The sequence below is a fragment of the Garra rufa genome, chromosome 23, assembly GCF_049309525.1.
Source record: "Garra rufa chromosome 23, GarRuf1.0, whole genome shotgun sequence".
Classification (NCBI taxonomy): Eukaryota; Metazoa; Chordata; class Actinopteri; order Cypriniformes; family Cyprinidae; genus Garra; species Garra rufa.
In genome coordinates this window covers 3,575,884-3,602,843 of record NC_133383.1, presented here as the reverse complement: position 1 = coordinate 3,602,843, position 26,960 = coordinate 3,575,884, and the positions used below count along the sequence as shown (strand labels likewise).

The following is a 26,960-nucleotide window of genomic DNA, read 5'->3' as shown; positions in this document are numbered from 1 at the left end:
CGTATCCGCCTTTTGGTTAAATCGTTTTCAAAATCGTCTCCCTTTTCACTTCTCATATCACATCGGAAAGGCATTTGTTTTCAATAAAAATGAATGAAATAATCGAAAAGTTGAAATAAAGCTATATATCTATTTATATATATATATAGTTGGTCAAACAGTTAAATACTGTCTGCTGTTACGTCCGATCCAATGCCAAAATCAAACCCACAGCAGTCTGTTAATTTCATCCATTTATATTGAAAAAGTCATACAGGTTTGTTACGGTACATACGTGATCAAACACATTTTAATTTTGGGTGAACTATGACTTAAAATGTGTCAGTGTGTGGAAAGGGTTAACGATAGTGTGTCTATTAGTCGAGGGCGGGGAGAGCGAGAGAGAGAGAGACTCAAAGAGCGTGTAGGGAGCGCGCGCACACATACACACAGAATCAACTGAATCAGCTGCTGCGTGGACGCGACCGAGCGTGGATATAAACACGAGTTGTTGTTTTGTGATGCGAGACAGTAAGATTTGACCGTTGTATAGTTCTCGAACAACATTAGACACCAACGATGGAGGAAAACCTGCCTGAAGATCTGGCGAATCTTTCCGAGCTGGACGAGAAAAGTTTGCTGGAGGTTTTGACTAGACGGTTTACACAAAACCTCATTTATGTGAGTAAACCAGCTGTTTTCTAGGGTTTATCAAACAACAAGCTCTTGTTCTCTGGGACAGTTGTTGTTCACCGACAGCTTTATGACTAACTGAATTCATATGTGTTTTTATACATTCACAGACCTATATAGGAGACATCTTGGTGGCGATTAATCCTTTTAAATATCTCTCAATCTATGAAAAGGAGGTAAGAATGTGTTCCTTTCACTACAAAGGAGATCTGCGACGAAAAAAACCCGTTTAAGACAGTAATTAAACTGATATCTTGTGCAGGTTTCAGAGAGATACAAGTGCCATGAGAAAAAGTCTTTGCCCCCTCATATATTTGCTGTGGCGGACCGGGCGTATCAGTCCATGCTGGGACGGCTGGCTACGGGACCCAAGAACCAGTGTATCGTGATCAGGTTTGTGTTGCGATCAAATTAATTCACCAAATCGAGTGGTTTCTTTTGGAAAGCACGTCTGAGGTTTTTTTTTTTTTTTTAGAAACTCTAAATGATCATATGGTGACATGTACAGTATGAAATTTCTTGCCCAGTCATGTTTGAGACACGTAGAGACAAGAGGAGCATTGCCTCATATTTTTGGTAAATCAGATAAGAGTCCTTATGTCTGTTTCATTTAGAAACACAAGCAGAAGTTTAGTAACATACTGTTATTTATGGGAACTTGTTTCCACCATAGGATTAATTATTTTATTTTTTTTAGTTTTCTTCTCAGAATTTAGAGCTTGTATTGTGCAATTGTGAGTTATGCACTTTAAATAAAAATAAATTAATTAAATGAATAAAAGTTAAATTTTCTGACCCTTTTTTTCAGATTTGCGAGTTAAAATATTGTTATAATAATATAAAATAGATTGATTCAATTATTTTGTGAGATATAGACTGCAGTTGAGTTTACATCTGTTTTTGTTTTTTGGTTTCTGCAATGGAATAAAAAGTAACTGACTTTTTTCTTCCAATTGCAAGTTTGTCTCACAAATATGACTTTATCTTAGAGTTGCAAGTTAATTCTCTTACTTTATATCTCAATTTTTTTTTTCTCAGAATTGTGAGGGGGAAAAAGTTGCAATTTGTTTTTTTTTTTGTTTTTTTTATTCTTTGGCAGAAACAAGCTTTCATAGTTACTGTATAAAGTTGAGTTTAATCCCAAATCTGAGACATAATTTGCAGTTCATTGAGTTCTCAGGCACAGACTTTGAGCCTGTTCTAATTTGAGTTGCTGTATATTTTCCAATTCATAAATATTTGATTTTGATTGGGACTTCGCAAGTCATTTGGTCAGAGAGCATGTTGCGAATCATTTAATTTAGATCTGAACTTTGGAGCGGGTTCGCAAATCTATTGATTCAGATCTGAACTTTATAGCAAGCGTTGCAAATCATTTGATTTAGATTGGAAATTAGGAGCGTGTTTGTGAATCATTTGATTCATATTAGGACTTCGGAGTGCTTTTTTGGAGAATTTTGGAGTGCGTATCGCAAATAATTTAATAAATTATTTGATTCGATACGCGATAAAGTCTGTGAAGCAGCTGATCGTGAGTCATTTGATTCAGATCGGGACTTTGGTGCAGGTTTGCAAATCTTTTGATTCAGGTTAAGTGCATATTGTGAATTTTTCTTATTTCTTTTTTGATCAAACAGATACATTTTGTCCCCCATCAATACCAAAATCAAACCCACACCCTTAGCATCAGCAGTTGTGAGTTTATATATTGCAATTCTGAATGTATAGCTATTCTTTGTTTATATCTCGCAATTTTTATTTTTCAGAATTGAGATATAAACTCATAATTGTGAGAGAGTCGCAAATTGGATTTTTTTTAATCACTTGGTGGAAACAAGCTTTCATAGTTATTGTATAAACTTGAGACCAAATTTGTGATTCCTAGAGTTTTCAGTCACAGACCTTAAGCCTGTTCTAATTTGAGTGACTGTGTATTTTCCTATTCACGAATATTTGAATCATATCGAGACTTTGGAGTGGGTTTGCAAATCTTTTGATTAAGATCTGAAGTTCGGAGAAGTTAGTATGTTGAAGTCAGGTATTTTTATCGTACATAATTCGATTCAGATCTGGACAGAACTTGGATATTCATTGCGGGTTTGTGAATCATTTGATGCAGATCAAAACTTTGGAATAATTTCGTGAATCAAATGACTCACGAAATGATTCATGAACCATCATTTCAGATCGGGAATTCTTAGCGCAAATCATTCAATTCGCAAAATTATTCTGAAGTTTTGATCTGAATCAAATGATTCACAAACCTGCTCCGAAGTTCCGACTTAAAGCAACACCAAAGAACTTCGCTCCCTCTACAGGTTTGGAAGCGGAATTGTTCATTTCCGCTGCTGTAAATAATTTAGCCTACCGTCGCCTCACATATGCACATTATTTGTTTGGAGGCTATCCAGGACCGGCTTTGGAAATAACAATGTCCAGTGACAAGGTAGAGTATGTTGCATGACTTTATGAAAGTATGAAAACGAAATAAAACATAATAATGACATTGTTTGCTATTTTTATTTATTTTTTCTGTAAAGCAAGTCACATTTGTAATCTCATTTGAACTACAAAACCACGACCCAAACTTACATAGTGCTGTTATGACCGATAGAGGGTCGCTAAGCGAATACGAAAGTGTCGTTTCACCCTGTTATGAGTTGATGAACCACTGACACGAATTCGGAAACATTATTTTAAGGTAAAAAAAACCTCTTTGGTGTTGCTTTTAAACTGGTGCTTTGATCTAAGATTCGCGAACCCACACCGAAATCCCAGTCTGAATCAAATATTCACAATCGGTGCTCCGAAGTTCAGATCTGAATCCAAAGTCCCGAAATAAATATACAGTCACTCAAATTAGAACAGGCTTAAGGTCTGTGCCTGAAAACTCAAGGAAATTTGGGTAACTCTCAAGGAAATAACAAATTTGGTCTCAGATTTGTGATTAAACCCAAGTTTATACAATAACTCTGAAAGCTTGTTTCCGCCAAGGGATTAAAGTCAAATTTGCTAATTTTCCCTCACAATTCTGAGAAAAAAAAAAGATATAAATTAAGAATAGCAAGATATAAATTCAGAATTGCAAGATATAAACTCAGATCGATTGCATATTGTGAATTTTTCTTTAATTTTTTAAAATCTTTTTTTTTTTTTGATCAAACAGTTAAATGTCTGCTGTTTGTTTGTTTTTCTCTCTCAGAATTCTAAAAAATTTTTTTTTAAATTGTGGCAAACTCAGAATTGTGAGGGAAAAGTCGTCATTTTAATTTTTAAAATCCCTTGCTGTAAACGATCTTTCATAGTTATTGTATAAACTTGGGTTTAATCCCAAATCTGAGACCAAATTTGCGATTCCTTGAGTTTTCAGGCACAGACCTTCAGCCTGTTCTAATTTGAGTGACTGTGTATTTTCCAATTATTCAGATTTGGTTTTCAAGAGTTAATCGGTCTGTTTAGAAACATCTGTCATAACTTTGAAGTTGTCAGGCAAGTATTCTGAGTTTGTTGACAAACATTCCTTGTCTAGTTTCAGTTTCGTCCTGTATTAGGCTAACCGTAAAAGTTTCAGATGGATTTTAGTTCCTGGATTCCTCCATAACTTAATAGTATGGTTGATAGCTGTATCATTGCTGTATCCGGTATCATATTTAAGGTTTTTCCTATGTGCAACCTTCCTGTGAGACTCTGTACTGTCGGCTTAATGTATTTTTCAGAAATGGAGCCTCATGGTAAATTTCCTTTTAGGTGCGTTCTGTGCATTGATATGGAATGGAGCAGTGCTTAAAGACCAAAATCCTTTAGCAGCCACTGGGCAACAGACTTTCTCTGAGCATGTAAACCATAAACCCTCAATAGAGGCCTCTGGTGCCCTTAGAAACCATACAGTCGTCCATGAATGAGACCAGTAAGGGTGCAGGGAGGCTGATAATCACCCAGACGACTGGCACAGAGTGCTTTTAATGCGTACAATGACGAGGAAAGACAACACAAACGCATGCCTGTGTCATCAATTATTAATAATGCTGCTATATTTGGAAAGCACAGAGATGATGTGGTGATTTTTGTTGCGATGTTGTAGCTAAAAATATTGAGTACCAGACTTTGGATTGTGGGTGTGCCTCTTAAAAGCTGTCAGGAGCTATTTTAAATCATATTGTAAAAAATGTATTATATTATTAATATTTTGCATAAGAATTGAAAATTAAGTTTATTTTTGTAGCATTAAGTTTTTTTTTACATTAAATTGTGTTATTTGCATTATTTAAATCTATATGTGACCCTGGACCACAAAACCAGTCTTAAGTCGCTGGGGTATATTTGTAGCAATAGCCAAAAATACATTGCATGGGTCAAAATTTTTGATTTTTCTTTTATGCCAAAAATCATTAAGAAATTAAGTAAAGTTCATGTTCCATGAAGATTTTTTGTAAAATTCCTACTGTAAACATATCAAAATGTAATTTTTGGTTTGTAATATGCATTAAGAACCTAATTTGTACAACTTTAAAGGTGATTTTCTCAGTCTTTTTGATTTTTTTGCATCCTCAGATTTCTGATTTCAAATAGATGTATCTCAGTCAAATATTGTCCTATCCTAACAAACCATACATCAATAGAAAGTTTATTTATTGAGCTTTCATATGATGTATAAATCTCAGTTTTGTCAAATTTAACCTTATGACTGGTTTTGTGGTCCAGGGTCACATATTATTATTTTTTGCAGAAGAGTGTATATTGAAAATTAAGCTTATTTTTGTAGCATTAAGTTTATTTTATAAATTTTTTTTCCATTGCATTGTGATTATTTTCATTATTTTCAAGACAGTTACGCCAACTTAACGCTAACTGAAATAAAATATTTTTTAAAACTACATAAAATATTTTCTCATTTTCAATTAGAAAAAAATGCAACAAAATGACTAAAAATACGTTGAACTAACTAAATGGAACTATAAAAATAAAGCCAATAAAAATGTAAAAAAGAAAGAAAAAAAAGCAATTTTAGGTTAAAATGAAAATGGAAAATCTCAAAATAAAACAAAAAGAAACTCATTTTAGCATGTTTTTTATTGGTTGGAGAACTTTGTTAAAATTAAATGGGAAATACAAAAATAAAACTAATTAAAGAATAAAACCTTAGGTTAAAATGAAAATCTAAAAATAAAACCAATAAAAATACACATGCTACAACTTTACATTAACAAAGTTAAATTAAATATAAATAATTTAAACTAATGAAAATGTAAAAAACAAACAAAAAAAACCTTAGGTTTAAATGAATTTATTGTAATGATTTACATATTAAGTTAAATTAAAAACATTTAATTTATACTAGTTTCATTTTTCAAAAAGCTGTCTTGACAATTTTCTTCAAACTCAACAGTAAAACATCCATGTCTTTAATGTTCTTAATTGACATGAAAATCAACTCTGGATAAAACCATCTTTTGAATCTTGTGTTAAATATGACCTGGACATGTTTTGGTTCGCTCTTGCATCTTGATGCACTTGAGTTACCCTCTTGTGACCCTGTCCCAAGACGCCAATGTTTGTATTGCTACAACACTAGCAGTCTGATATGTTATATCTGCTTTTTTCCCGCAGTGGTGAGAGTGGCGCAGGCAAAACCGAGAGCACCAAACTGCTACTGAGACACATTATGGAGCTGTGCAAGGCCAACTCACAGCTGGAGCAGCAGATCCTGCAGGTATGGCCCGTCACATCCGTCTGCCGGCTGTTCATTTGAATACAGCCACCAGGTTTGCACAGATTAGGACTTCAGTGAGACATGATTGCCTGCTGCGTTCCGGTGGTCGGGTGTTTGATTTACACACAGGAAGCTGAAACTCCGCTCCACCCTTGTGTGTGTGTGTTAAAGGCATGTGTGTGGTTTCTGACATATTCAAATGGTGTGTATATGGGGTGTGTTTAGTTTGTTTGTTATAATGTGTTTTTGCGAATGGCTTAAAGAGCCCATGAAATCAGACTTAGTCTGTGTGGCTTAAAGTCTGCATCTATTAACATGGAGGTTATCTCAGGGTTTCTGCAAGTCTTAAAAAGGTCTTTAGAAACATCTTAATCTGCCCTTCCACAAATTACGGCTTTAAAACGATCTTAAATCAGTGCAGAAAGTCTTAAATTCAAGTCATGACATTGAATGTTTCATGCACTGCAAAAAAAAAAAAAAAAAAAGATGCAAAGTCTTATTTTTCTGAGAAAATACACCAGTCAAATACAAAGTCTCTTCTGCTCATCAAGCCGGCATTTATTTGATTTGAAGTACAGCAAAAACAGTAAAAAAATTGAAATATTTTTACTATTTAAAATAACTGTTTTCTATTTGAATTTTAAAATGTAATTTATTCTTGTGATTTCAAAGCTGATTTCTTTAGCATCATTACTTCAGTCTCCAGTGTCACATGATCCTTCAGAAATCATTATAATATGCTCATTTGCTGCTCAAAAAACATTTATCTTTTGTAACGTTATAAATACCTAAACATCCTTAAATCAAGGTACATTTACTTGAGATGCAAAATGAAGATATGAAGTCTTATTTTCTGAGTAACTGAACAAAATGACGTGAGTTCATGCTTAAAACAAGAACAAATACCTGCCAATGGGGAATTAAAACTTGTTTTCCCTTTGAATTGCTCGCCAAGCCTGCAAAAGTACAGCAAAAACAGTAAACATTTTGAAATATGTTTACTATTTCAAATAACTTTTTTAAATTTTCTACTTGAATATATTTTAAAATGTAATTTATTCCTGTGATCAAAGCTGAATTTTCAGCATCATTACTCCAGTCTTCAGTGTCACATGATCTTTCATAAATCATTCTTTTATTCTGATTTGCTGCTCAAAAAACTATTATTATTATTATTATTGTGAAAGCAGCTGAGTTGAATTTTTGAATAGAAATAGAAAGTTAAAATGAGTTCAAATGCTTTGAATAGAAAGTTAAGAACAGCAGCATTCCTCTGAAATAGAAATCTTTTGTAACATTATAAATGTCTTTATCATCACTTTTGAGCAATTTAAAGCATCCTTGCTAAATAAAAGTTTTTAATTTCTATAAATAAAGTATTAATTTCTATAATTTCTTCAAGCTTTTGAAAGGAATAGTGTATAATGTTACAAGTTTTTATTTTTTTTATTTCAGATAAATGCTTTCTATTCACCTGAATCAAAGAATCCTGAAAAAAAATACTTTTTATACTTAACCATTTTAAATATTTATAAAAATAATAATAATAATAATAATAATAATTGTAAATGTTTCTTGAACAGCAAATCAGAATATTAGAATGATTTCTGAAGGATCATGTGACACTGAAGACTGGAGTAATGATGCTGAAAATTCAGGTTTGATCACAGAAATAAATTACATTTTAAAATATATTCACTTAGAAAACGTTTATTGTAAATAGTAAAAAATATTTCACATTTTTACAGTTTTTGATGTATTTTGGATCAAACAAATGCAGGCTTGGTGAACAGAAGAGACTTAAAAAAAAATTCAATCTTACTGTTTAAAAACTTTTGAAATTACTTTTTTGCAGTGTCATCAGAAAGTGCAGTTAAAGCTTTTTCAATATCATATTTCTTAAAAAAACAAAGTAATTTGGTACGGTGTGTTTTCAAGCTTTAAGCACTGTTGCTAATGCAACTTTCATTGACAAATTATGTTCCCTTTCATTCATTTCAATTTTCTATAAAGCATCTTGAAAAAGTCTTAAATTTAACTATATAACCTAAAGAAGCCCTGCATCTTAGCAAGTGTAAACCTAAAATATTCAGCAGATATACACATGCAAAACTTTTCTTTGAGAAAAATATGTATAAAATCAATTACTCATTGTTTTTATTTTTTACATTAAAATTTTGAAATATTTTTTGCTATTTAAAATAACTCTTTTCTATATGAATATATTTTAAAATGTAATTTATTCCTTTGATCAAAGCTACATTTTAAGCATTACTCCAGTCACACGATCCTTCAGAAATCCTTTTAATATTCTTTGTAAAATGAGTAATTGATTTTATACATTTTTCTCAGTTTAAAATTTTTTTACAGTAAAATTTTGAAATGTTTTTTGCTATTTAAAATAACTGTTTTCTATATGAATATATGTAAAAACGTAATTTATTCTTTTGATCAAAATTACTTTTCAGCATCGTTACTCAAGTCACATGATCCTTCAGAAATCATTCTAATATGCTGATTTGTTGCTTAGAATTTTTTTATGTTGAAAACAAGTAGAGATTTTTTCAGGTTTCTTTGAATAGAAAATCTTAGAAATAGGAAACGTTTTGTAACATTATACATGTCTTTAGAAAATAAAAATGAAAGTTGAGGTGTTTTTATCCAATCAAATGTGTTTTAGAGTAACACCCACTTACAATAATAATAAAAAATGCCAAATCAGGCTTTTTAGGCCTTCAAAATTTTTTTTTTTTTTTTTTTTTTTAAAGGGAAAGGCTCTTTAATATGTCCCTGTTAAACGTTGTATATAAATACTCATTCATGTTTCATGTGCCATCTGAAAATGTGTGTGCGACAGCAATATTTGAGCATGTGTTTGTAATTTGAGGTCTCGGGTTGGTTTGAGGAACCGATGTTTATGGTTGAGGTTATTTTTATTTGTTCCTTCAGTACTTCCTGGTTGGGTCTACTGTTGTGATTTGAAAGGGATGGGCATCGCTCTTATCTCCCACCATCTGAACCGCTCAGATCTGTAATTATAGGTGATAACCAGTGCTATAAAACACATTTCCATGTTGTCATGATCACACTGAAATGTATCATATCTGCCACTGCGTCATTGTAAACGTTACAAAACAACCATGTTTCACTGCAGACGTCACAGCTTCTGCGTTTCACCAGCAGGTTGGCTAATTTTGATGTTGATTGCACAACATGGTCAAAAAATATTTGATTGGTCAAGAAACACCAGGTATAAACTAAGATAACAGCTTTCCTGTGTTGCTTCAGGTCATTATTGTGAGATGCACTTTCAGGCAGTGAACTGTTCTGGTGAACTGAGAAAGTTGCTAAAGTTAAATGACTATGTTTTTGAGTGAGTTTGAAAACTCATGTGTTTTCGTGAGAATTTCCATGATGCTTGGTTATTTTGAAACCCAATGTGTATTGATATCTTTTTAGTTACTATAATTGCTGCGGTTTGACTTCTGCTTCTGTAGATTTGCTGACTTCGTAACGTCCTGTTTTCACTGCTGGTTCATGATGTTTGTATTCAGGACATTTTCCCCCTTGAGTGTATATGCAATTTAACAGTCGATCTACTTTACATTCGTTTACATATGTATAAATTAAAGATGCACAGGATGTTTGGCAACCAAAAGAATAAGTGCAAAGGATAAATTGTCGAACAATGACGTGATTAAATAGAAATAGAGGCACGCATTAATGCAGCAAACATGTGGGCAGTGTGGAAGCATTTAAAACTGTACAGGAAAGACGCAAAAATCATTACAAGCACCGACAGCGAGAGACTGTTTAGTATCGCATGTCTTCCATGAGAAGAGAATGGGCTGGTTGTTGCCTTAAACATTCATAAATGTTAGCATTGTAATTTTACTGTTGTTCTGTAAAATAAAATAAAGTAGGATAAAAATAATAATCATTACAACAGCTCTATTAATACATTTATTATGACATTCTCCTTTGCTCAGCAAGGCTGCATTTATTTGTACATTAAAAACACATGCCTGATTCAAGAAGGGTGTCTTAAAATTAATAAGTGAGTAAAACATGTGGTCATTTTTAAGTTAAATTGTGCTTTGTTGGTAGGCTATAACATCTACTAGAATGTTGAAAATGTTCAGTGTTAAGTAAATATTTTTGAATAGTTGTTTTGCTATTTATTTATTTTTTATTTTTTTGAAAAGCAAGACAAAACTGGAAAAGCACATTCTGCACATTTCATTTAATTTATGCATATTTTTTTTGTTTGGCTTCGGCCAAGAATTTTCATTCCGGTGCATCCCTAGCATAAATACATGTTGTCAAAACATTTTCTGTTTTTATTGTGGAAAGGTTAAGTTGGACAGTTTCTCTGTGAGTAGGAACATTAGCATAGTGTGTTTTTTTTTTTTTTTTTTTTAAGCAGCGTTTTATTAAATTTGATCTCATGAACCAATCTAAAGCTGATGATGCGCCTGCCTTAAGAGGTTTGGCACGAATGCAGCGCTACTGTCTCAGTCTCTGTCCAGCGTGGCTAAAACTTTTATAATGCTGAAGGCAGTGGCATAGCAAGTCAGCCCCAGGCCCATATGCCAAATAAATTGTACGGGCCTCCTAATCATTATGAGCTTCAACTTGGTTAACTTGTTGATTATTCTTCAGTATAGAAGCTGTTTTATTTACGGTATAAATGCTTGGAAATTTTCAAGTCAGTTCGTTATTTCTAGCAGCCTATAAATTCTGACAATTTTATGATAAAATACAAACAAATAACAAATGTTTTTACGCTCTTTAATTTGTAGTGAGATTAGGGGTGGGCGGTACACCGGTGTCATAGTCATCACCGGTGTGAGATTGCGCCACGACATGGATTTTCTAATACCGTCAATACCGGTATATTTAAAACATTAAATTTTCTTCAAACGTTCAATTGTGGTCTGAATACCTGTCCTTATACTATATATCTTGTTGTAAATAAAAAAGTAAAACATATTCGTATCAGCTTTGCAGGTGGTAAAAGGGGAGTGCCCATTAAACGACTGGTGAAACATCGTGAAAGGTCGGGCCTGTAGCCTATACCAGGGGCGGAGTGGCAATCGGGACGACCGGGACTTTTCCCGGTCGGCCGGCAAAAGGATTTACACAGCGGATCACAAATTGAGCAGGCGCGAGGCGAACGCGACCGGCCTGTTAACTTTTACTTTCGATTTTGTAAAGGGAGCAGCACGTCTTATAATAGATATTTGTCAGTGAGTACAAGATTGCAACAAATCCTCCAGTCTATTTTTGTCATCTCTCTTTACTTTCGACCCGTGATCATTCAAATCTAAAGGTCATTGTACACTGAGTCCGATTTTCGTATGCGTTTTTTTTTTTTTTTAGTTTTCTCATATTCGCCATCCTTATCAAAATGCTTATTATGGATGTGAAAATGCAGAAAATCAAACACGATCCAAATTTTTTTATGACGGACGAAAGTTTCAGAGGCAGTGTGTAAACTCTATTAACATAACCTGTATTTTTTTTAACGTGCAAAAATGTCGGACGAAAATTTCGTACTCATGTGTGCAAAGACATTAACTCCAGCAGCTCTTGTTGGATGCAGGGTTGCCAAGTCTGCGTTTTTCCCCACAGAATTGGTCTACTTTTAAACTGTTGCCATGGGTTGATTTCCCCCAGTTATTTAAAGGTTGTAAATATTGCAGAAATTAAATTTCAATAAAAAATATTTTTTTTGTTTTGTTGTACACTGTTAAGTAAGATCTTTAGGTTTTTTGCAAAATAAATATGTTGAGAATGCATAATACTCTCCCATGTCTCTTTTTGATAAGGATACCTACCATATACTTATTATATTATGAAAATATTAACTTTATTCACATACTAAATGGACAGGACAGGCTAAAAAGTAATACCGTGATATTATACCGGCACCGTTCAAAAGATGAAAAATACCGTGATATTAATTTTAGGTCATATCGCCCACCCCTAAGTGAGATAACTATATTTGCCTCGGATCAAGTGGCATGTGAATCAATGATCTTTTCCTTTTTAATATTTGCAGAATAAAATAAAAATGAAAAAATATTTGAATGCATGTTAACCCCTTAACTGTCACCCCCATTTTTTAAAATAGGCATGAAAGTGCACTATCCAAACTTCAATTGTTGTAATTCATGAACACTTTGGAATACAGATCTAAGGTTGGTCTCTTTTTAAAGAAGACAATCAGCAGATTATTGCAGAAGTGGAATTTTTTTCAAAAAAATAAAGTATCCTAAATTTGATATCAAATTGAAGTTATGTTCCAAATTTGAAGTTGATATGAAAAAAATTAAGGTTCCTGTGAAAGTTTGTTTAGGGCGTTATACCACAAACAGCCACCGGGTGCCATCCAAATGTCATATTTTTTTTTCAGCATTTTTCTGTCACAAAAGTCAATTTTGTGACAAGTGAATTTTCATATTAACTTTATGCAATATAACATTATTTTATTACATTATTTTGTTTTATAGTAATTTAAAGCATTCTATAGATATTTGTGACTGTGAGGCAAATATTTTAGATTAGTTTCGGATCATTTTTGTGAAGCGCTCCTCCTCAAAACGGAGACGGCAGAAAGTGCATGTTTTCTTTAGCTGTTTTACAAAAGCACACCGTTTTGGTGATATTGTGAGTGCACACAAATCAAAATAGACTTTGCAGTTCCGAATGATGTATTACTCTTACCTTTATGAGCAAAAATGATGGCGTATTTTAGGTTTACATTGTTATTCAGAAAAAAATGCAAGTGATCGCGTTGGCGCTTCATGTCCTGCGCTTTAGGTTCCACTCTCCGCACAAACGATTGGATATGCGTCTAACAGTTCACATTTGTTAGATATTTAAATTAATATTGTGAAATGCATCAAGTTTTTTATGTCTATAGATTATATTTTAGGCAAGTCGTGTTGATTTGAATTCGTGTTGACTTCTATAAAAAACATTTTAAAAAGAAATTTAGCATGTATGTGTGTTTTTATTTTTTATTTTTAGTAAATATGATGTAAAATAAATATAAATGTCACTGTAGAGCAGAATCCTTGCATGAAATATGAAATTTGCATATTATATAGGCTTTATATTGCCCATCAGCCACTGTGGCGAATATGTATATTTATAAGAAAACATAATGTTCTATTAGCATTTAAGTTTGAGCGTTTTTTTAAAGGCAAAGCATGTACTTTCAGCATCACTAGTCCCTGCAAATGTGACAAAAACAGGTTTTTAAACCGGTTTCATGTAGGCTTCATTTCATCCATCTGCCATTGGTGAGACAAATAGTTAGTCCCACATTAACCTTTCAGCGTCGGTTGAAAACCAAGATGTTGACATGTCTGAGAGTGTTTCCAAACCTTTGCAAAACTGTATGAACATTGTCTCACAGCTCTTTGGGGAAGACAGGATGTCTGGGGGAGTTCAGAGAGACATCTGAGAGATTTAGGAAGTGACCTTGAGTCTCTAAAGCATTGCTTCAGCCAGAACAGTTCACCCGCTGGTGTGACTCAGGAAAATCTGACTGTTATATTACCCGATCGGGTCGTGATACACTTTGACCCCCCTTTCTGCACGGAGTTGGCAACCTTTGCTCCATGTGACTTCTCTTTCTGCATTTGTGCTTCCGTATAACACATTTCAACATCCTGTTCCTACAATATGTGTTGCGCTTTAAGGTGTACGGCTGTTATCTTGAAGAAAACCTTCTGTTGTCACACTGTATGTTTGCATAGAGAAGTGAGCAAACTTGGTTGTTGTCCTCTGAAGTGGCTGAACTGGTTTTAGGATCTCCCAAACAAAGATGCGATTCAGCAGTCCTGATTCCTGTTTCCCTTTGCTCTCTTGCTTGTTGGTTCAGGGCCAAAGTTGTCAGAATGGTCTCAGAGGAAAGTCCGAGGCTGCTCTTTTATCGCTTAGCTCCTCTGAGGTAATCATTAATTAATAAAGTCTAATTAATAAAATTGGTCTAAAACAAATGACTTGACATACTATTATAAAACTGTAAGTTACGGTTTTAAATGTTATGATTGATAAATGATTCCTCAACAATTTCTCTATAACAACAATTCCTAATTTGCTCCTGGTATATTATATCTGCATACATTTATGCTGCTTCCAGTTCATGTGTAGATGAGTTAAAAGTCAGCATTCATGATTCTGGGATTCACACATATAAATATAAATATATACGTGTGTGTGTGGATCAGAAATTAATTTTTCACTTTTTTTTACATTTTAAATTACATTAATATTTACACGTACATTAATATTTACAGCTATATTAATTTATTTGTAAATATTAATGTGTGTGTGTGTGTGTGTTTCCCGACCAAGTATTGAGTGCATAACTGAAGATAATTATTTGAAGGTTGACTTTTTTTTGTATTAAAAACACTTTTCTTTTATTGGTCGGATGAAGTATGCTTATTTTTTGAGATAGGAATTTTGTGTTTTCATGAGCTGTATGCCAAAATCATCAATATTAAAACAATAAAAGGATTGAACTAGTTCAGTTGTGTGTAATGAATCTAAAATATATGAGAGTCTAATGTTTATCAGTACATTACAGAAAATAATTAACTGTATCACAATATGCTAATTTTTTGAGAAGTGTGTGTGTGTGTGTGTGTGTGTGTGTGTGTGTGTGTGTTAAGACATTACATATATGCAGAAATTAAGCATTCTTGCTAGAATTATCTTTATAAACATATTGATTTATAATTGATTAATGTCTATGTTTAAAATGTAACAGCGGTTGTATGTGTATATATTTGTGTGTGAAATGAAATTAAATGAAATGAGGAATAAATTACATTTATTTATTTATTTTAATCACTGCCAGACAGTTTGATAAGAAAACAAATGATAGTAAATAAATTGATGTTTTGTCGCCGTTCTCTCAACCAGCTTTGTGGTGCATCCTGGGATGCTTTTTAAAACCAAAGCTTCCTAGTTCCATATTTGGACTTTTCCTAATATAATTGTGTCTGATTATGTCTAAACAGGTGAATCCACTTCTGGAGGCCTTTGGAAACGCTCAGACGGTCATGAATGACAACAGCAGTCGCTTCGGGAAATACATCCAGCTTCGCTTTCAGAGCTCTTCAGGTTTGTTTACGACAGAAAAGATAACACATAACCGTATCATTTCCATTGGGTGTGTTTCTAGACCAATAAATCAGTTCAATATACTTTCATTAAACATTAACCCCATTTCCGGTGTCTCTGTAGTCAAAGGGGCCAAAATCAACGAGTACCTCCTGGAGAAATCCCGTGTGGTTCATCAGGACGAGGGAGAGCAGAACTTCCACATCTTCTACTTCATGTTGGCTGGCATTTCAGCGGAGGATAAAGAGATGTATGGCCTTCTGGACCCAACGCGCTACCGGTGAGTCATCTGTGACGTCATGCGCTCACAAAACCCGGTCAGCAACGTTGTTTACGACGCTAGTCATAGATTAGCATCTTATCCGTGCAGTTTATTGAAGGCGTGTCACACGACGTCTCCTATAGAACTATTTCTGGCACGGATGGCATGTTTCCTATTACGTCGTTCATGGTGTGAAAGGTCAATACTAAACAATTAATCAATTGTCAAATGATGCAAAGATCCAATTGGTTAAGCCACATTTGAAAACAATCAAGGTTGTGCTTTACACTGATTTGAGCAAATTCACTAGAGCTCACAATGATTGAGTTATACACTAAAGTATCAAAAATATAAATGTTTTAATAGTGGACTAATATAAGTCATATTACATAAACATTACATAAAGATTTAGTTGGAAACGGTGTTAGTTTAGTATCACACTATTGTAGTTTTTATTCATATTTTGAATCATTTTTTATTTTAATTTAGAAATTATTTGTCATTATTAACGCTTTTTTTTGTGTCTATATACACTACCAGTCAAAAGTTTTTTAACAGTAAGATTTAATGTTTTTTAATGTTCTTCTGCTCACCAAGTACAGCAAAAACGGTAAAATTTTGAAATATTTTTACTATTTAAAATAACTGTTTTCCGTTTGAATATATTTTAATGTAATTTATTCCTGTGATCAAAGCTGAATTTTCAGCATCATTATTCAATCTTTAGTGTCACATGATCCTTTAGAAATTATTTTAATATTCCGATTTGCTGAAATTTTTTTTAAATTAATACTTTTATTTAACAAGATGCTTTAAATTGATCAAAAGTGATGATAAAGACATTTATAATGTTACAAAAGATTTCTGTTTCAGATAAATGCTGTTCTTCTAAACTTTCTATTCATCAATGAAACCTGGAAAAAAAACTACTCGGCTGTTTTTAATAATAATAATAATGATAATAATAATAATAATAATCATAATAATAATAATAATAATAATAATAGATTTTTTCTAAGCAGCAAATTAGAATATTAGAATGATTCTAGCTGTTTTAAACATAAAATTAATGTTTTTCTGAGCATCTTTCTGAATGATCATGTGACTGGAGTAATGATGCTAAAAATTCAGTTTTGAAATCACAGAAATAAATTACGTCTAAAAATATATTAAAATATAAAGCAGTTATTTTAAATAGTAAAACTATTAAGAAAAGTAATGTTTTTGTTGTACTTTGGATCGAATAAATGTAGGCTTGGTGCATTTATTTATTTTTTTAAATCTTACTGTTCAAAAACTTTTCACTATTTCAGTTTTAGTTATTTTAGCACATCAAGTGAAACTAAATTAAAATACGCAATAAAAATACTACCTTGGCAACTATTTGAAATACGTTTTTTTTTTTAAATATTTTTATTTTTTTTATTTTGGTTAATTCTTTTCAAGTGATGATAAATGGTTTTCAGTTTAGTTTCTGTTTTAGTTAACTATAATAATACTGGTTACAAATCAAATTGACTCTCATTGGTTTCCATGCAAATCATCAAAAATTAACATTAAATGGAAAAAAAAAACTTAACCTTATATTTGTGGTGTTTTCTGCAACATGCATGAAAACAAATTGGGTTCCTATTAAACTGAGATCACACAAAATTACTAAATTTATTTAGTACTGACCTGAATAAGATATTCACATAAAAGATGTTTACATATAGTCCACAAAAGAAAATAATAGTTGAATTTATAAAAATTACCCTGTTCTAGGGCTGGGCGGTATACCTTTTCATACCGAATACCGGTGTTTTTTTTTTTTTTTAATGATATTCATTTTTCATATACCCCAATACCGGTGAGTGTGTGCGTACAAAGCGCTGGGAACACGTATGTTGACGCAAACAGAAACCGCAGCTTGCACGTGCTTGTCAGAAGCAACACATCTGCGGTGTGGACGTATTTCAGTATATCTGAGAAAGACCCAGGGTTAGCGATTTGCACTTGTAATGCCGAAATTTCAAGAGGGGGTGTGTCTGCAGAGATGAGAGCAGAGATCGGCGCATTGTGCGCAGACAGATGTAGCTTTCAGTGAGAGAAAAACAATGGCTTTACGTTGGTGTTACGTCGCAATATTTTAAAGATATATCTTTTCTGTATACTGTATTTTTATTAATATTTATGCTTTAAAGCCAATGGATATCACACAAGCAACGTGGAAACTGATCAATATGTTAAAGTGAAAGTAAAAACTGACTTTCAGCATCTGATGTGCATTCTTTCAGACAATGAGAGACGATTATACTTCATATGCTGATATTAATTTAGTCCCTTAATATTTTTCTTGTGCCCCGAACATGGTGGGAAAAATAAATAAAAAAGAAACGTATTTTGTGTAAGGTTTGTTTTTGAAAGTCTTAAATAAAGCTCTTAATTTTCATTGATGACTGCAGTGTAATTAGGGGGTTATGAAAGTCATAATTATGATTTCAGGTGGTCTAAAATGTGGGGACTGAAAGACAAGAATTGCGATTAAACTTCAAAAGGCTATCCATTGAATAAATATGAGCGCGGCGCGTTTCAAAATCATTTGTTGCGCTACTTTGTATACTACCATTCTGACAGCGCCTCCTGCTGGAAGAGAAACGCGTAGACTTGTAAATGTGAACTTGTGAAGAATGCACAATAAAGTGTTGTGTATTTTGACTGCAAATCATGAATTCTGATTTCTTCACCTCATTACAATTATGAGTGCCACTGTAACTTCTTTGTGAACAGCAGAATTTTGTGAGACCGATCAAACCTGGGTTAATACTAGTCCTGTCAATGTAAGCCAATATACTGCAGTTATTCTCTAATTTATTAGGAAATGTGGTTAACACCTAGCTAGCATGAAAAAAAAAAAATACCGTCATATACCGTGATACCGTATAATTTTGAAAAATACCGTGATATAAATTTTTGGTCATACCGCCCAGCTCTACCCTGTTCCAAAGTTTACATACACTTGATTCTTAATACTGTGTTGTTACCTGAATGACACAGCTGTATTTTTTAGTTTAGTGACAGTTGTTCAAACAAGTCCCTTGTTTGTCCTGAACAGTTAAACTGCCTGCTGTTCTTCAGAAAAATCCTTCAGGTCCCAAACGTTCTTTGTTTGTTTTTTTTGCATTTTTGTGTATTTGAACCCTTTCCAACAATGACTGTATGATTTTGAGATCCATCTTTTCACACTGAGGACAACTGAGGGACTCATACAGTATGCAACTATTACAGAAGGTTCAAACGCTCACTGATGCTTCAGAAGGAAAAGCAATGCATTAAGAGATGGGGGTGAAAACTTTTGACATTTGAAAATCAGGGTAAATTTAACTTATTTTGTCTTCTGGGCAACATTTAAGTATCTTTTGTAGCTTCTGAAGGGCATTACCAAATGAAAAAACTGATATTTAGGCATGATAAGAAAAATTTACACATCTTCATTCTGTTCAAAAGTTTTCACCCCCCGGCTCTTAATGCATTGTGTTTCCTTCTGGAGCATTTGTAAGCATTTAAACCTTCTGTAATAGTTGCATGTGACTTACAGTTGTCCTCATTGTGAAAAGATGGATCTCAAAAAAAAGCATAGAGGAAATTTTGAATGTGCAAACGTGCTGTTTTACAGATTAAATGTTTTGAGGAGTTATGTACAGATGTACAGTTCTGAGATGTTATGTATTGCTCAGGTGGAAAATAGCCTGAGGAGAAAGCTGTTCTTATGATGCATGATGATATATCCATATTGGAATGCAAGAACAGAAACAATGTCTTTGTATAGAAGGCCGAGCTTAAAATAGATCTCAGTTAATTCATGCGCATCAATGCTTTTCGTCGTACGATTGAAGTAGTGACCCAACCGGAAACTGTAATGCATGAGCTGGCAAAAGTTTCCTGTGTGTATAAGAAACTCTGCATCTTTGCATGAGCATTCATGAGTTTTAAGAAAAGATGAGTGGTTTAACCAGTGCTTCAAGCAGTCTAAAGGGATAGATCACCCAAAAATGAAAATGCGATGTTTATCTGCTTACCCTCAGGGCATCCAAGAGGTAGGTGACTTTGTTTCTTCAGTAAAACACAAACCGAAGATGTTTAACTCAAACCGTTGCCATCTGTCAATCATATAATGGCAGTCAATGGGCACCAAATCTTTGACATTAAGAAAAAACATACATGGACGAAACCCTGCAGCTCGTGACGATACATTGAGGTCTTAAGACACAAAACAATCAGTCTGTGCAAGAAACTGAACTGTATTTATATCACTATTTACCTCCAGAACGTTGATTTGTATGGAGCGCGTTCACTCTTAAAGATTTGGTAACCATTGACTGCCATTATATGACTGACAGACTGCAACGGTTTGAGTTAAAAATCTTTGTGTTTTACTGAAGAAACAAAGTCACCTACATCTTGGATGCCCTGGGGGTAAGCAGATAAACATCACATTTTCATTTTTGGGTGAACTATCCCTTTAAAAATCAAATGTGGGTCAAACTGATCTATACTACAATATTAAAGCAGTAGTTCACTTCCAGAACAAAAATGTACAGATAATGTACTCACCCCCTTGTCATCCAAGATGTTCATGTCTTTCTTTCTTCAGTCGTAAAGAAATCATGGTTGTTTTTTTTGAGGAAAACATTTCAGTATTTCTCTCGATACAATGGACTTCTATGGTGTCCCCAAATTCAAATTTCCAAAATGCAGTTTAAATGCAGCTTCAAAGGGCTCTAAATGATCCTAGCTAAAGGAGAAAGGTCTTGTCTAGCAAAACTAACAGTTATTTTTTAACAATGATTACAGTGTATATACTTTTTAACCCTCTAGCAGAGCTAAGACAAGCATTTGAGGTTATAAAGTATAGAAATTGTCAATTTGTTTAGAAAATAACCAATCGTTTCACTAGATAAGACACTTAATCCTTGGCTGGGATCGTTTAGAGCCCTTTGAAGCTGCATTTGAACTGCATTTTGGACGTTCAAATTTGGGGCACGTTATATGGAGAGAAATCCTGAAATGTTTTCTCCAAAAACATGGTTTCTTTACGACTAAAGAAAGAAAGACATGAACGACGTGGATGACAAGCAGTTTTGCTTTCGTCAACGATGACGATGACTAAATCATTTCGTTGACGCCACTTTTTTTCATGACGATAACAAGACGATGACGAGACAAAAATGGCTCGTTGATGACTAAAACATGACGAGACGTGTGTGTTTTCATTGACGAGACGAGAATAGACACATGTTAGTGGGTGGTCCGTCAGACGTTTAAAATGCATGACATTTCTGCTTATTGTGCATGCCAATTAAAACCTAAAACGTATCTGCCGCTATGGCAAGCCGTTTTAGCATTAAATACTCTTTGCTATACTAGTATGGCAAGCCGTTTTAGCATTCCATCCTTGTTTGTCTTTTATGTTTTAAAACATTCCTTCATTATTGTAATTATTGGTGAAAATAGTCGATCCGGAAGCTCACATTGTGTTGAACTATAGATCTGCTATTTTCAGAACTTACAAGTGACACTACCCAACAGCAAAATACTTACTGACCTACATTAATTTGTTAAGACTAAAACTAGACTAAAACCTCTTTGACTTTTCGTCGACTAAAATTGGACTAAAACTATCACATATAGAAGTGACTAAAATTTGACTAAAACTAATAAGCATTTTAGTCCAAAAGACTAAGACTAAATCTAAGATGGGGTGAGTACATTATATGTAAATTTTTGTTCTGGAAGTGAACTACTCTAATCATATTCCTGAAAACCTAGCAGTAAGCTTACATCTTTTGCTCTTGTCAGTTATTTGAATGGCAGGTTTGGACAGGACGACTTGGTTCAGACCTGGCGAGGGAAATATGCTGAAGTGTGTAACGCCATGGACATGGTGGGATTTGAGGAACAGGTAAGAACAAAACCTTCCTTTGAGTGTGTCCTGTGGTATGAAATGTGACACTGGACAACAAGACCAGTCAAAAATACATTGTATGGAGCAAAATTATAGATTTTTCTTTTTTGCCAAAAATCATTAGGATATTATTATGTATTATCCATGATTTGTTTTTGTTTTTTTGTAAAGTTCCTACCATAAATATATCAAAACTCAATTTTTGATTAACAATATGCATTCCTAAGAACTTTTGGACAACTTTTAAAGGAGTTTTTTTTTTTTTTTTTTTTTTTTTTTTTTTTTTGCACCCTTGGATTCCAGATTTTCAAATAGTTGCATCTCAGCCAAATATTGTTCTATCCTAACAAACCATGCAACAATGAAAAGCTAATTTATTCAGATGATGTAGACATCTCAATTTAAAAAAAAAATGGCCCCTCATGACTGTTTTTGTTGTCCAGGGTCACAAATGCTTTTAAATGACAATTTACTCATTAAATAAGATGCTACATTGAATATTTGTATCTATTTTAGCATAAAGTTAGAGGTGTTTAAAAATGCAAAATGAAGATATGAAGTGTTGTTTTCTGTGAAATCGATCAAAATGAATTGAGTGTATGCTTAAAACAAGAACAAGTACAGTTGAGGTCAAAAGTTTACACCCCCTTTCAGAATCTGCAAAATGTTAATTATTTGACCAAAATAAGAGGGATCATACAAAATGCATGTTATTGTTTATTAGTACTGACCTGAATAAGATATTTCACATAAGATGTTTACATATAGTCCACAAGAGAAAATAATAGTAATGACCCCGTTTAAAGGTTTACATCCCCTTCATTCTTAATACTGTGTTGTTACCTGAATGATTCACAGCTGTGTTTTTTGTTTAGTGATAGTTGTTCATGAGTCCCTTGTTTGTCCTGAACAGTGCCTGCTGTTCTTCAGAAAAATCCTTCAGGGTCTCACAAATTCTTTGGTTTTCCAGGATTTTTTTGTATTTGAACCCATTCCAACAATGACTGTACGATTTTGAGATCCATTTTTTCACACTGAGGACAATTGAAGGACTCATATGCAACTATTACAGAAGGTTCAAACACTCACTGATGATCCAGAAGGATACGCACTGCATTGAGATCCGGGGGGTGAAAACATTTTGAATTTGAGGATCAGGGTAAATTTAACTTATTTCGTCTTTTGGGCAACATTTAAGTATCTTCTGTGGCTTCTGAAGGGCAGTACTAAATGGAAAAAAAAAAAAATGATATTTAGGCAAAATAAGAAAAATCTCTATTCTGTTCAAAAGTTTTCACCCCTGGCTCTTAATGCATTGTTTTTCCTTCTGGAGCATCAGTGAGAGTTTAACCTTCTGTAATAGTTGCATATGAGTCCCTCAGTTGTCCTCAGTGTGAAAAGATGGATCTCAGAATCATACAGCCATTGTTGGAAAGGGTTCAAATACACAAAAATGCTGGAAAACCAAAGAAATTGTGTGACCTGAAGGATTTTTCTGAAGAACAGCAGGCAGTTTAACTGTTCAGGACAAACAAGGGACTCATGAACAACTATCACTAAACAAAAAACCCAGCTTTACGCACAGTATTAAGAATTAAGCGTATGTAAACTTTTGAACAGGGTCATTTTAAAAATTCAACTATTTTCTCTTGTGGACTATATGTAAACATCATCTATTTGAAATATCCTATTCAGGTCAGTACTAAATTAAAAAATACCATGCATTTTGTATGATCCCTCTTATTTTGGTCAAATAATGAACATTTAGCAGATTCTGAAAGGAGGATGTAAACTTTTGACCTCAACTGTATCTGTCAATGAATTAGGCTGTTTATTTCTGAGCTTGTTGGCAGGTGTTTGTTTTGATTTTAACCCACATTATTTTGATAAATGTCTCATTTAGTCATTTTGCTTCTCAAGCAAATATATCTTGAAAATCTGTTGAGATTTGCACTGGAAAACAAGACAAAATACCAAAGAGGAACATCACTTTTTACAGTGTGGTCTGAAGCTACAGTAAAAGTTATTTCTATATTCTTGTGTATATTTGAAGATCTGAAACCTTATAGCATATTTCAATTTCCTTCCATTTACTTGTTCGTTAAAAGGTCTTAAATTTGCCTTTTTAAACCTGCAGGAACCCTGATAGACATTTACATCTCATTTACAGGAAAAGGTGGACATGATGACTATTCTAGCTGGCATTCTGTCTTTGGGAAACATCACCTTTGAGACAACAGACAGTGATGCTCTGAAGGTGTGCGAGGCGTCGCGAGGCTGGTTAAAAGCTACTGCGGTGAGTTTCCTGTTTGTTTCTCACAGACGTCGGTTGTGGCAGCACCTTTGTCGCAATTCACAAGTCGACGTGACACGCAGAGGTGCATGCGACAGCTCTTAACCATTGTGACATGTATTTTTAACAGCAGTGCTGTTGTTAGTGTAAGAAGTTTGAAAAAAGTCAGAAAGAACAGTTCAAGACACAAATAAACCTCAACAGAACACTTGCTTGAACTGATGCATTAAATACGAATAACGTTTGCGAGCCTATGTTTCCTAAAAGCATAAAAGATTGATTATATGAATACTTAATGACTTGACTTATGATGCTTTTGGGAAAACTTCGCACTGTTTGCATTCGAAGCTAATTTGGGTTGTGCTTCCTAGGTTTGAATAATAATATGTATAAGCGTGACACTGTGTTCTTCTACACGCAAGCAGCTCATGATCCGTCGGTGTTTTTAGTATCTCAGTGCAGATCTGTTTACAGTAAATGCTAAACCTGAACTCGTCTCTTGAGTTTGTAAATGAAACTGGCTGTTGCCAAAAAATAAAAGCTTTAAAATTTCCTGCAGTTTTCTGTCAAAATAAAAGTTTGGTTTTAGGACAGCCAAAAGTATTAGTATTGTTGTATTGTATAATAAAATGTATTTTACTTTAAGGTAAAATGTTACTTTTTTTAATATTTTTATTTAGGAATAATACTTATTGGTGTATTTATAATAATAAAAATATTTTTATTGTCTTATTAATAAAAATTAATTTTAAAGTAACATTTTCAATTTAGGACAGCCATAAATAATATTGTTGTACTGTAAAATAAAAATGTATTGTTCTTTTTATTTTAAAGTAAAATATTAAAATCTAAAGTATTATTTTTGTTCTTTTTTTTGTTTAGTAATTATTGGTGTATTTATAATAATAATAATAATAATAATAATAATTATTATTATTATTATTATTTTTTATTTTATTTATTATTATTATTTGTTGTTGTTGTTGTTCTTGTCTTCCTGTTATATACAATCACAGAAAGTTGGCTGAATTTTAAAAATAAAAATTTAAATTTAGGACAGCCATAAATATTAGTTTTGTTGTACTGTAAAATAAATTATCATATTTTTAAAGCAAAATATTACAAAAGTAGATGTGTTGGATATCTTAATTTAGTAATAATAATAATAATAATAATAATTATTATTATTATTATTATTATTATTATTTATTTTATTTATTATTATTATTATTATTTGTTGTTGTTGTTGTTGTTCTTGTCTTCCTGTTATATATAATCACAGAAAGTTGGCTGAATTTTAAAAAATAATTTAAATTTAGGACAGCCATAAATATTAGTTTTGTTGTACTGTAAAATAAATTATCATATTTTTTTAAAGCGAAATATTACAAAAGTAGATGTGTTAGATATCTTAATTTAGTAATAATAATAATAATAATAATAATAATAATAATAATAATTATTATTATTATTATTATTATTATTATTATTATTATTATTATTATTTATTTTTTATTATTATTATTATTTATTGTTGTTGTTGTTCTTGTCTTCCTGTTATATACAATCACAGAAAGTTGGCTGAATTTTAAAAATAAAAATTTAAATTTAGGACAGCCATAAATATTAGTTTTGTTCTACTGTAAAATAAATTATATTTTTAAAGCGAAATATTACAAAAGTAGATGTGTTGGATATCTTAATTTAGTAATAATTAATAATAATAATAATAATAATAATAATAATTATTATTATTATTATCATTATTGTTGTTGTTTTTATTCTTGTCTTACTGATATATAATCACCAAAATTTTGGCCAAATTTTTCATTTAGGACAGCGATATATTAGTATTATTAGTATTATTGCACTGAAAAATAAAATGTATTATATTATACATTTTATTTTAGTTTAATATTTTTATTTAGTAAAAAATGTAATACAAAAGTACTGTAAAAGTAAAAAAAAAATTTTTATTTTAAAGTGGAATATTGCAAAGTAATATTTCTTTTTGTACAATATTTTTCAGTAATGATGATTATTGGCGTATTATTTATAATAAAAATAATAATCATCATTGTTATTCTTGTGTATTTATAATAATAATACTTATAAATACTACTACTACTACTACTAATAATAATAATTATTATTCTTGTGCTATTGATAAATAATCACAAAATTTTAAAATAAAAGTTTGAATTTAGGACAGCCATAAATTTTAGTATTTCTGTACTATAAAATAAAATGTATTTATATTGTTTTTCATAGTAACATTTCAATTTGTTGAATATTATATTTAGTAACAATAATTATTGCACTATTTATTATAATAATAATAATAATAATAATAATAATAATAATAATAATAATAATAATAATAATAATAAAATAGTTGTTATTATTATTATTGTTATTGTTGTTAGTATTCTTGTGCTATTGATATATAATCACAAAAATGTTGGCTGAATTTTAAGGTAAAAATTAGATTTTAGGACAGCCATAAATATTAGTTTTGTTTTACTGTAAAATAAATGATTATATTTTTATTTTTAAAGTAAAATATTACAAATGTAAGACAATAACAGCAATAATAAATTAATAATAATAATTATTGTTGTTGTTGTTGTTGTCTTGCTGATATTTAAATTAAAATTTTAAAATAAAAGTTTGAATATAGGACAGCCATAAATGCCAGTAGTTGTACTGTAAAATAAAATGTACAGAAATTACAAAGTATTTATTTTAGTTGAATATTTTTATTTAGTAATTGTTATATTTCTAGTAATATTTCTAATATAATAATAATAATAATAATAATAATAATAATAATAATAATAGTTAGTGTTACACAAATAGCCAATTTGTGCAGCCCTACAAACAAGCACAGTTGTACCCATTTTAAAAATTGCAAATGCAATACTTCATTGGATAA

At 32.1% G+C, this 26,960-nt stretch overlaps 1 protein-coding gene across 1 annotated transcript in view; it reads left to right on the top strand.

Moving 5' to 3' along the window:
* Positions 1 to 422: 422 nt before the first annotated feature.
* Positions 423 to 26,960, top strand: part of LOC141299338 (myosin-IIIb) — a 71,807-nt gene continuing 45,269 nt past the window's right edge. Inside the window, exons 1-8 of the mRNA XM_073829693.1 lie at positions 423 to 660; positions 783 to 848; positions 935 to 1,065; positions 6,280 to 6,382; positions 15,424 to 15,526; positions 15,650 to 15,806; positions 21,627 to 21,729; positions 23,903 to 24,028. Of these exons, the coding sequence (XP_073685794.1) occupies positions 559 to 660; positions 783 to 848; positions 935 to 1,065; positions 6,280 to 6,382; positions 15,424 to 15,526; positions 15,650 to 15,806; positions 21,627 to 21,729; positions 23,903 to 24,028 (891 nt within the window). The 5' untranslated portion in view covers positions 423 to 558. The remainder of the gene's footprint in view (positions 661 to 782; positions 849 to 934; positions 1,066 to 6,279; positions 6,383 to 15,423; positions 15,527 to 15,649; positions 15,807 to 21,626; positions 21,730 to 23,902; positions 24,029 to 26,960) is intronic.